The 12277-nt window shown below is 48.3% G+C and overlaps 1 protein-coding gene across 16 annotated transcripts in view; it reads right to left on the bottom strand.

The window, feature by feature from the left end:
- The window catches only part of EIF4G3 (eukaryotic translation initiation factor 4 gamma 3), a 149524-nt gene that overhangs the window by 62522 nt on the left and 74725 nt on the right, over positions 1-12277 (bottom strand). For 9 of the 16 annotated variants that reach the window (XR_008970803.1, XM_057398548.1, XM_057398549.1 and 6 more), the window contains 4 exons: positions 9528-9560; positions 1744-1764; positions 771-950; positions 114-228 (listed from right to left, as the gene is read on the bottom strand). Coding sequence is in view for 15 of the 16 variants with exons in the window: in XM_057398548.1 (XP_057254531.1) it covers positions 114-228; positions 771-950; positions 1744-1764; positions 9528-9560 (349 nt within the window). In the remaining variant the exon portion in view is untranslated. The remainder of the gene's footprint in view (positions 1-113; positions 229-770; positions 951-1743; positions 1765-9527; positions 9561-12277) is intronic. The other 7 variants (XM_057398553.1, XM_057398555.1, XM_057398561.1 and 4 more) reach the window with 3 other exon arrangements.

The raw sequence follows: 12277 nt of genomic DNA, 5'->3' as shown, positions 1-12277 counted from the left end.
CCCAACTGAGCAGCTACCTGAAGTTCAAACACATGCTAATCCATTTTGCTGTTTTAAATCTTCAGCTTGACAACAGCAAAATACCTGAGGAGAATTCTCCAAGCAGAACTTACCGTAGGCATTGGGGAATTCTCCAGGACCTGGTCCTGGATAAAAGGGTCCTGGTCCTGGTGGCTGAACGGGATACTGCTGCGGGGGCCCGACATACGGAGGGCCACTGTGACGATACTAGGAGGAGAAAAAACAGCCATTAGTTTACATGGAGTTGGGCAACTTCATCCTGTTGCACACAGAACCTGTAATCAAGCCCCTGAATCAACAGGGATCTGATTAGCAAACTGATTAATTACAGATTGAGTTACTGTCAGAAGAATAGGAGAGAGCTAAAGCTGTGTCATCAACAGACAAGGACTCAAGAGCTGAAGTAGTAAATCCTGATTTCAGCACTGGTGTGTTTTTATGAGGCCCAGGGTTTCATAGCTGCAGATCTACGAAGTCGATTCAGACACATTTATAGCACTGAACATTCTCCAGGAGCTCAGTTTCACACTGGTTTTGAGGGGGACCTCAAAACCTAGAAGAGTAATTTATTCTTCCTGCCTCCACACACACAACAACAAATACTTCACACAGAAGGACAGAGGCTAAATATGCATCTACCAGCTTCACTTCACACACACCCCCTAACTCTGCACCAAGCCTTGAGAAGATCCAGATGGAGCCAGCGTTGCTCTGCAGTCCTTTAGGTGCTGGGATAAGGGGTTTGTTACCTGTGGTATACAGTACTGGGGGCCCTGAGGCATCGGGTAGGGCATTGGCAGGTGATTAACCATCATGATGTGCTGGTTGGTTTGATACACCGCCGTGGGGGTCTGCGCACCAGGACGGATGGAAGGGCTGCTGTTCTGGATGGTGGCTCTTGGAGGCTGGATCTGAGGCCTCTGGAAAAACTAGGGCAGGGGAGAGAAAGGAAAGCACTGGTCAGGCCTTCTGGGCAACAACCGGAAATACCATTATGACATTAGAATCCTCATACTACTTCCAAAGGGTTGCCACACCTTCAGAAAACTGCAGGACAATTTCTGCTTCACTGTACAGGGCCAGCTCACGCTCCAGCCTTCCACTGACATGCAGAAGAAAGGTAAGAACCTTTAAACTCCAAGAGTGATGAGTTTGTAGCTGCTGGATTACACAGCTCAACTTCCAGCGTGAACGTTAAGGAACTGACTTTTGTCACACAGAGTTTTGGTAAGGTGGGTTGGCTGCCAAAAAACACCTTTCTAAACGTGCTTGGGAATGAATATTCCAAGAGAGCTCCAGAACAGTTATAAAGCCAGATTTTAGCAAGGCCAGAGGTGCCTCATGCCTCCCCTTTACGCAAACTGAAGCAGATGACTTGTCTTGCCCTCTGTTTTCAGAAAGGTGGCAACCTCTTTCCAGGGTGGTACCAAACTCTTCTACCACGTGTGCATGAAGTGATGCCCCACGCAGATGGACCAGGTCCAGGAAACCAAGCAAGCCCCTGGAACACGCTCCATCCTCAAGCCTTACGCGCTGGGAAAAGGCATCGGTATCCCTGGGATGGAGCATTCATGGCACTGGAAGACCTTGCTCTGGAGTCTTTGCAATCTTGAAACTCAGGTTTTGGTAAGATATGCATCAGACATCAACGCATTCACTAACGGAGTAATGATACAAGTGATAGAGACACTTATGCCATGCAGAACCAGGAGTTAAAATTACCTGTATAGGTCTGAATCCTCCCTTCAAGAACGAAGCAAGAAAGCAGCAGGAAACAGAAAGAAAGCCAATGGAACAGCTTACAGATCAGTAGGAAGGAATAGGATATAACATGCACCCTAGTTGCACACAATTCCATTCACTTTGCTACCCTGCCTCGACTAACTTCTTAGAGGAACACCACGAAAAAGACACTGAACTGGCATCAAGGACTCTTCTACCTGAATCCCAATGGAGGGGTCAGAAACTGCTGGAATAGTTTAATATGGAAGTATACAAATTTAAAGAAAAAAAGAAAAAACCCAACCAAACCATGGTAAACTGCACAAAATGTGATGCTACAGAGAGACGCTAGTGGTACTCTGTTCCTAAACAGCAAAGGTTTTCCTTTCTGGTCTCTTTCAGTGCTACAGAGACAGCAGATGAAGCAGAAACCCTTGCTCACATCTTGGGTTTGGTCTCCATTTCCACACCAAGACTGGAAGGATAAGAAATGCCAAGTATTTAAGTTTTAAGCAAAATAATCATGATTAGGTCATCACACGCCACACTGAGACTGCTGAGTGATGAAGTGCATTGATGGGAGTAAGTCTGTGAGCATCATGAGTGGGGAGTAGAAAAGAGGAAGGAATGAAGGAATGAGCTGTCCTGATCTGCATCGGCATTTGGGAAGAGCAGGGGAGGGCAGAAGGAAGCTGTGATGCCTCTATACTTGACATGACAAGGAGCTCAGCGTGGCCATTCTGGTGCTGCTGAAGACTTTGATACCCAAGTTATTGCCCATAGCAAATGATGCCTCCAGGAAAACCAGGGATGACTCTATCTCACAAATCCAGATGCTTTTACGTCCAGCCCTGTTTAACTGGACGAAGAATTGTCCCCAGCACACTCCAAGTGTGACCTGAACCAGAAGGCAACTGTTTGGGGAGAAAAGCTTAGTTGGGAGGGTGCAGAAAGGAAAGCAGAAGAGCAACACACTGCCATAGTGCTGCATTAACAAAAACTGTGGCTGTCTAGATGTGGGGAACCACAGGAGTGTCGCAGGAACCAAGGGCATATGCTGAATTTATGGGGAGAACAACCAGAGTCTGCAGTATTTCATTATCCAAAGGCATCAGAAAGAGCAAAATCCTTTCTTCTTTCTGAATAATGACTGTTCCTAACCTGTTACACCAGAAGTGTCCCAGAGTGGGGCTGGAAAAGTCAACAGCCAACCACGATTCCGTATTCACACAGAGCGAAATGGGCTGGAGGCTGAAGTGGGACCTGCCTCTGCTGACAGTTAACAGCATCCACAGGGCAGCACAGAAAAGCTCCACTGCAAGAGAGGGGAGTCCTGCACCAGTGTGAGCTCCAGATGTGAGCTCTGCTCCTCAGGTCCCTGCTGCACCTACAAAACCTGCCACCAACAGCACCAAAACCATCGGAGAAAAACTTACAGCAACAGCAACTCCTGCTCATGGAGAGCCTCCAGATGTTCCCTGGTGGGGCAGCACACTGAAGAAACTCCGTTTCAGGAACACAAGCCAGCTCTCTCCTGCCATAGGACAGCACCTCTGTGCACTGACACGGGTGGAGTGTGGCATAGGCTCACTCCTCCATTAAGCATCAACCACCCCATGGTAGTGGTTCCACACCAGAAGTAGCACCTCCGATGAGGAAAGTCATTTTAAACCCTCCAACCTCTCAAAACCACTCTGCACAGCCCACACCATTGCAGAGGTGGAGATGGAGAAAGAAGGAGGAGAACTCCATTACTATGAGGAAGACAGACACAGCAGGAAGAATGGCAGATCCATCATTCCAAAACAAGAGCACCAGATGCTTCTGGAAGAGCCAACCAGAGATCTCTTAGCAAAGTCTGAATCAGCTGTAGCTTCTCCACTAAACTTCACAAGAAAATCAGGTACCATCAGAGCACTGCACATCCCGTTTTACTGTTCCAAACAAGTATCAGCTGGCTGGCAAACTGGTTTCTGCCCTGTCCTTGCCCCTGTCCCTCCAAGGCTCAGCTAGCAACATTCATTCTTAGAAATGCTTCACTATTCGGACCTGGTTTGCTGAACACTTGGTTGTGTGAGGTCAAACACATGCCTGCACAGGCAGTGTTCTCCAGTAACACTCCATGTCCCATAGGAGAACACTGGGAGATTAAAATCAGATCTACTTTGTCTCTTTTTCTTCTAAAATGTGCAGGATTTGGGAGTGGAGCACACACAGAACCTACCCAGGACCTGAAGAAGGAATCCTGGGCTTCAGCAAGGCTTCTGATAGGTTTCATCCACCCTTCCTCGACTACCTCCTGCAAAAAGTCCTGCTGTGTCTAATGATGGTCAAACTGGCTACACAGCCATGCAGCAACCAGTGCGGACCTGAGCCATGGTCCTCAGGTCACGGTGCCATCCCTTACCTTTCCAACTCAGTTACAGAGGAATTTCTTGGGTCATCATGGAGTCAGTAATATGGTCTTTAATGTCTCCCTTCTGAGCATTACCCCCTTCATACACTTACAGAAGAGCACAAGGAAACCCTTCTCAGACTTTGCTTGTATCAGCTGCCTCAAGCTCAACTCTTTCAGCCTCCTCATTTACTAAGCTCTCACCACAGAATCCCAGCCTGGATTGGGTTGGAAGGGACCTTAAAGCTCATCCAGCTCCTACCCCTGCCATGGGCAGGGACCCCTTCCACTAGAGCAGCTTGCTCCAAGCCCCTGTGTCCAACCTGGCCTTGAACACTGCCAGGGATGGGGCAGCCACAGCTTCTCTGGGCACCCTGTGCCAGTGCCTCAGCACCCTCCCAGGGAAGAGCTTCTGCCTAAGAGCTCATCTCAGTCTCCCCTCTGGCAGGTTAAAGCCATTCCCCTTGGCCTGTCCCTACAGGCCCTTGTCCAAAGCCCCTCTCCAGGTTTCTCATAGCTCCTTTAGGTATCCACTACCCACCTCCTGCCCACCCCTCTCAGCACTACCCTGCCATTTACCTCTTAGTCACCCCTTACATATAAACACTCCGATATCCTTTTATTAACCATCATCTTCTCCTGCTTGATTTTCCTCCCACATGCCCCTGTGTCAAAAGCCTGTTGAGGACCAGCCAGACAAGAGGCTGTCCTCCAGAAAAATCAATGAGCAAAGGGCACAACCTCCTCCTGCTGAACCACCGATGCATTTCAATCGATTTTCTCTTTACACTGTATGTCTAAGCTGTTTCTTCCAGTGCAATGTCTGTGGAGCAGCTCCCCATGTGCTCTGAAAGCTTCCCTGGGAAATAAACTTGTGGGAAGAGCACTGAAACCCAGTGTACGCTAAGCTTAGTCCATCTAACACAATGTGTGCAGGCACAGATCAAGGCTGGCAGCTGCCATGGGTCCACAGAGCCCTGCAGAAGGCAGCAGAGAAAGGGACCAAAGGGAAAGTTCAACAAGTTGTCACCAGTGCTATCAAATCAAATCAAAAACCTCTGCTTCAATTAAGCTGCTCCTACCCTGGGACAAGCCTGTGATTAAGTTTGAGTCTTTTTATCCCTCCAGCTTTCCTGGTGGGATAACCTGACCCTGAGGTATCTGCACAGGTGATACAGCAGGAACCACGTCTACTACTTACAGACCAGCACTGGCACGTTATATTTGATCCTTCAAACTTCAACACAGGGACCAGGGCTCAGCTGAGGAGCTGCAGAAGGAACCCCCCAGGTCCAAGTCTTCCTTCCCCGATGGCCATCAGTAACCAGCACATGACTCTTCCCTCACCCCCTTCCGGCTTTCCCAGTTTTACTATCTGCTAAATGATAAAACTGGGTGAAAAAAACCCTTTTTGTGTCATCTGTGGGATTCAGAACTGGCAGCTCCAGTACAGGCTCATGGATGAAGAGAGACATGACCATGGCAGCCGTTTCTACCCTCTTTCTAACCTGAGATACTGCCCAAAGCTTCCAAATGGTCGGTCTTGAGTCAGCTCAGGGAGTGGATTCCTGACCTCTCCAAATCACAAGGCTTTATAACAACAGCACACGGCCCAGCCCAGCTTTCTGTTGTATAAGCTGTACCCAAAAGAACTGGAGTAACCCCAAGCTAAAACTGGAACAAACTACACCAGCAACCTCAAACTAACTTTGTCTGCCATACCCAGCAAACTGATCTCAAATACAATTACAAGTCAGAAAGGGAACTATGACATTTCAGTTCATACTTCTTCTTATTTCTGTTTCTAATTACACTGGCCTCTTCTGAGCATCCATTTTAAAATAAGCCAGATGCTCCTGAAGTCCTTCTCAAATTAAGGGTTATTCTACATTCTGGACTTTAGATTAGAAGGAAACTGCTATTTTCAATTGTGTTTCATGAGGATCAGGAGCAACAAAGAGATTGAAGATCCTTACACAGAGAGAAGAAGAAACAGGGATGCTGCATGCACAAAGAGGGAAATGCAGAAACAATCTAAGCAGGGTCATAGCTGCATTTGCTACGATTCTGAGCAAACCTCCAGCTGACAGTGTATTTCAAAATCATAGGATCCCAGCCTGGTTTGGGTTGGAAGGGACCTTAAAGCTCATCCAGCTCCAACCCCTGCCACGGGCAGGGACCCCTTCCACTAGAGCAGCTTGCTCCAAGCCCCTGTGTCCAACCTGGCCTTGAACACTGCCAGGGATGGGGCAGCCACAGCTTCTCTGGGCACCCTGGGCCAGCGCCTCAGCACCCTCACAGGGAAGAGCTTCTGCCTAAGAGCTCATCTCAGTCTCCCCTCTGGCAGGTTAAAGCCATTCCCCTTGGCCTGTCCCTACATCCCTTGTCCCAAGCCCCTCTCCAGCTTTCCTGCAGCCCCTTCAGGCACTGGAGCTGCTCTCAGGTCTCCCCTTCAGGAGCCTTCTCTTCTCCAGGCTGCCCCAGCCCAGCTCTCTCAGCCTGGCTCCAGAGCAGAGCTGCTCCAGCCCTTGCAGCATCTCCATGGCCTCCTCTGGCCTCGCTCCAGCAGCTCCACACTGAAGCCGGGTCATGGGGAGCTTCTCACTCACCAACACCCCCATGTCTTTATCCTCAGGGCTGCTCCATCCCTTCCCCACCCAGCCTGTGTCTGTGCTGGGGATTGCAGGACTTCCGTGCAGGACCTTGCACTCGGCCTTGCTGAGCTCCAGGAGGTTCAGACGATGACAAAATACCACCACAGAACAGTCTGTTCAGCTCTTTTTCTTTCTCTTACAAAATGAGACACTGCAGGGGTTTCCCAGGCAGCCATGGTACTGGAATCAAGGGTTACTGATACACATTTTATCAGGACCACTGCAGCTATTTACATTTGCCTCCAGTCACTCGCAGTGTAGCATCCTGAATGTTCTCCCGTTTTCTCTTACACAGAATTTGATAACACTCTCTACAGCATCACCTGGCCATCAGCCAGCAGGGCAGGCATCCCCATCCAGAAGAAAATCACTTATAAAGTTGCCAGTCAACATCAGGTGCTTAAATCACACTAATGTGAGTCTAATAATACAGGAAATACTGTTAAAGAACAATCCATTATTTGACTGAAAAAGACCCAGAATCAATACGAGGCACATGTTAACACAATCACACTGGGACTGATGCAGGAATCATTGCAAACCTCATCTTGCTGCTGCTTTTTGGAAGAGCACGGTATGTTGATGCAAGGAATATTCATGGCACGATGCTTGATTAACTCATTTAGTATTATTTAGGTTACAAAATGTCTGTCTCGAAACCCAACTGCTTATGTTAAAGGCTTCCCATGGGAGAATTAGTACTGTTGGTCTCAAGCATCTTCTAAGCATTGGGTTTGGGGTGAAGTGGGTCGGTGGCCATCCCCACACCATGGGCAGAGAGCTTTGGATGAGGAGAAAGAAACAGCTCATCTCCAGCCCAGGTTTCTCTGGGCCTGCCCTGAGCCAGCACATGACAGCGTGAGCTGGGAATAAAGCCTGCAATGGTTTGCTGATGGCGACAGCTTCCCTCAGATAATTACAAGCAGACTTCACATGTACCAGAGTCTGCAGCACAGTTAAACACGCAGAGATAGAAGTGGGAAAACACTCGGTAATGACAAGCTCTAACCTGCAGGCAGGGTCCTAACTGGGTTCAGAGGAAAGTCTGAAATCAAGTTACAACAGACCCGTGGTAGAGGCACACCAGGAAAGCCACCAGTTGCTGGCACAGTCTCCTCCAAGGCTGTGCTGCCTCCAGCCCCGTGGTCCAGAATCTGCTGGCAGCGAGCTCAGTGACTTCTATGAGAATATGAAACGCCTCACACTGAATCCATCACTTCCCTTCCTAACAACCTAGGCAAGAACACACCAGCTCCTGGACGGCGACGCGTCCGCAGTGACAGGCAGGGTAAACACAGAGCTGGAGTTAAGGTCAAGAACAAAAGTATCTAAACAAGGTTCTAATTCTGGCGTGCCCTGCGCTGCCCGGTCTCCTGCAAACATTCCAGCACCACCGCTGCTGTCACTGCAATCCCTCCCATGCACAAACAGAATCGCTGCCTCTCTCACATGACATCTGCCTGGGAGCAAACAAGTGCAAATGCCTCATTCTGCTCTTGTAAGCCTTTGTTTTGTCCTGCTCTGGAAGGCTGCCTGCCTCCACGCTGCTCTCTGAGGTGGAAGGACCAAAGATAATCAGCTCTTTTGGGTGTCTGTGCCCACTGAACACACTTACCTGCTCCCCTGAGACAGCCCTTCCCCAGAGGTGCTCATCTCTACAGGATTAAACGGCTCAGACTAACAGGAGCAAAGTGAGAACAAAATAATCCTCCTGGAACAAACCTTCTGTGACTTAAGCCCCTGCCCCAACATCAGTGGAGTTTTATTTCCCTATTAACTTGGTGGGAACAACCTGTTCCTTCCAAGCCAAGAAGCAGTGACATGGAAACAACCAGACCTGGGAAAGCTTTCCTGCTCTCCTCACTCCATTTCTCCTCTCCTCCACCCCTCAGCACCACCTCTGTCCCCTCAAAAGCTACAAACAGCAGCAAAATCAGTGCCAGGTGAAAAGGGGTTTGCAAAGATGAACGTAGGAGTTGATAGAAAAGACAGCTTTGGACACCCTGGGCAGGACAGAAGGGACCTGTGCACTGTCCTGATGGTGAGGAGTCCTCTGGGTATCTCTGCCACCCTACTCAGTGCTGCCCATGAGTTTCATGAGCTATTCCTCATTTTCACTCTTCTTAATTAAGTGGTTCCTTAAAAAGTCCAAGTCATGCAATGGGAACACTACAAAGACTCCTAAATGTTGGCTTTCACAGGGTAAGTAAAACCAACATTAAGCAACATAATGGTAACAGATCACCAGGGGTATTGCACAAGAAAGGCATGGACTGGGAAGCCATCTGCCTTGCTGCTCCGAGTTTGAAAAGCAGGATTTTCTCTGGGATGTGAATTCCAAGTCCTGGTTAACATCTTCAGCTCAGGCAACTTCAGCAGCACCTACTTTGGGAAGCAGCTGGCAAGGTTTCTAGACTGTCTTGACTTCTAGACCATCTTGACTTGACCAAGGCAAGCGAATCTCACCAGTACCTGGACAAGATCTCTCCAGGTTCTCCTTTCCTATGGCAACAGCGTTAAGTGGGGTGGTTAAAGAGTGCAGTGACACCAACAGAATCAGAAGTGTTACTGAGAGTTGCAAGCAGCTTGTTAGCAGGGTTATGGATCTGCTAGTATGTGCTAGGGGCCAGTTGCCGAAGCGAGCCTTCGCTCTGGGTTAGTGGGTGAACCTCCTCCAACCACCCTCCTCCCCCAGCAATTAGTTTAGGTTGAGAACGAAGGGGCAGGTACTGTACCTGGTGATGGGCAGGTCGAGGCCCCGCTGCAAACTGAGGAAAGGCGGGAGAAACAAACACAAAAGGAAAGGCACAAAGAGTCAGAAACACCACAACGAAACCAAAATGTCACACTCTATGCAAAAAATAAACCCACAAGGGAAAAAATAACAACCACCACACAACAGTCAAAAGCTTTGCTGCAGGACAGTGACAGACAGGGACTGAGATACAACGGGTGGCTGGGGGGAGCACGCTGCTCGAGATGGGAGATTAACAGCCCAAGCTGCTGGTTGCTGGAAAGGCGCTCAGGGGATGAACACAGGCATTCCTTATCCTGCCTGGGGAACAAAATAAAGCCAAACCCCAACTTAAACCAAGCTGTTTCAAAGGTGGAGGTAAATGGTTAAAGCAGCTGGACTCAGAGCTGTTCCAAACGTTTGGTGGGAGCGGAGGATGGAAACTCATGGCTGGAGAGGAGTAAAGAGCCAGGTAGGCACTGCTATATTGTCCTGCCAAGCGTGGGGAGGTCCCTGCAAGGCAAAGATGCAAACACACAGTGCCATTTGTTTCCAGCCTTTTATTTTTAACTTCACAATCTAACCCTCCTTAACGAGTTGGAACGGTCACCCCCATCTGAAACTGAAGACAGGTTAACTCATGGTGTCCCCAGGGAGCTGAAGGCATCAGTGGGTAGAGAGCTCGGATGGAGAACACGAGGTCCTGGTGCCCAGCCCTAAGCTCACTAAACCATTTCCCACCCTCTTGGGCTACCCATGGAGGAAAGGAATCAGGCTTTCACATGCTTGGTAAACATTAAAAGCATTTCCCAATAAGTAACTGAGTGTTAGAAATAAAAATGAATGCAAGAAATGGAAAATATAAAGAAAGATGACAAGGGATGCTCTTAGAGAAGCTGAGTTAGGTATTTAAACCCCTCATTCTCAGTGTAATGAGCAGAACTCCGTGATGAAAGCAGAGAAATCTATTGATAATAGCTCCAGTAATTAAATGGAGCAAATGAAAGGAGATCCCACAGTGGCTTTTTACCCACCACAGCCTCTACCCATCACCAGTGGTGATGGTTTAGTAACTTAATGCACGTGCTGAGGCACAAGGTACAGTCCACCTCTGCTCATTCCTGCTACAGGGGCTCCTCATGCTTCACTCTCTGCCTGAGAAGAGGGATCAAAGCTGGCTACTAATTACTGGTTGTCTTAATAGGGGGGTTTTTCAGTAAGACACAGTGGCTCCCTTGCAGCCCTACCTCCAGCTATTTTAATGCCATCAAACACGAGAAGCGAAGTATAAATATTCAGCGGTCCGGCTGATTTTCTCCTTTACAACCACTTTAATTGCCTACATTTAAGACTTCCAAGAACTAGTCTGCTAACACTGGTGTTTATATATTCCTTCTGCCTTCACCTCATGGTGACATTTGAGTGCAAAGTCATGAAAACCTTCGCAAATTAGAGTTTCTACAGACATACTCTGTGCTTATATGGGTGTCTATATAAGAGTTGTGTGCCTATACAAGAGTTTATAAGGAATGACCTGCACTGATTCACCAAACAGAGTCTTCCCACCCTTGAAAACTTCCCCTAAGCTTTACATTAAAGAAAAAAAGCAAAGCAGCATTATGTAAGACTGAAGAGCAGAAGGTTCTACTTTAGTGGCAACCACAGGACAGAAGCGCTCAGCGACCCAGCATCCTCCTGAGGCTCAGGGTGTGACGGATGATGGCTCTGACCATCGGTCCTACAGCAGTGAGAAACAGGCACCTGGATGAGGAATGCACTGCAAGTCCTTATTTTCCTTAAGGAATAACTCCTCAAACCCAGTTTCAATGCCTTGTGTTTGAGGAAAGGGCAAAAGCCCACCTGAGGTGGGCTGATACGAGCCTCTCCGCAGGGCTACACACTCCATGCTACACACCAATGAGAAAAATGAGTCAAAAAGAGACCGATGGGGTGCTAAAACCTCCTGCTGCTTCATTTCAGGGTCAAAGTCCCTCTCTCATCGCTGTTCCACAGGAAAGATTTGTTCTCAGTGTGTTTAAAACAAGAGCTGAAATCTTGTACCTTAAGAAGCCAAAATATTTTCCATGGTGAGAAGTAAGACGTGTTACAAGGGGGAAAAAATAAAGGAACAAAATAAAACTTCAAAGTTAGTGAAAAACACCCTCATCTATTTTGAGCTGGTCGCCACTGGCTCTTGATTTGCTTTTAATTTTGATTTCTTTCCATTCATTCAGGTTGATCAGATTTATTCCTACTTGCAGCTGTAAGCAACAGAACAAACTGTAGTCACTGCCGGCTCAGATCAGCACAGGCACTTTGGGCTGGTTTATTCCTCTGGCCGATGAAGGTAGCAGATAGAAAAGAAAACCTGATGGAACCCAGGTCCAGCATCTCTGCCACCCCACTCGTCCTGGTGCTGCCCTTGCTCCATGGACAGCAGAATACATCCTCTACCTGCTGCTGCTTAAGCCTCCCTGACAATAAACACCTCTGGATCATTCCAGAGACCTCCTGATCATGGGTTTTTTTTGGCAGATGTCCTAGAATTGGCCAGTTTGTGTTAAAATCACCTGGGGCTCAGGGCTGGTGTGGGCAAGAGATAATGGATCATGCTCAGGCGTGCTGAGTGATTCCCAAACCACTCTCCTTCCCCTCAGCTGGAGCCATGAGATTCTCACTATCAGAGCATCGCTATGGTGCTAACAGGGAGAAAACATGCAGCCAGTTGGATTGCAAAGGCAGCAGTCCTGG

The sequence above is a fragment of the Pezoporus wallicus genome, unplaced genomic scaffold (genome assembly GCF_028554395.1).
Source record: "Pezoporus wallicus isolate ANWC-B61680 ecotype Strahan unplaced genomic scaffold, APGP_CSIRO_Pwel_v1 contig_14383, whole genome shotgun sequence".
NCBI lineage: Eukaryota > Metazoa > Chordata > Aves > Psittaciformes > Psittacidae > Pezoporus > Pezoporus wallicus.
Note: the sequence above shows the minus strand (reverse complement) of the source record. Positions and strands in the feature narration are given on the sequence as shown.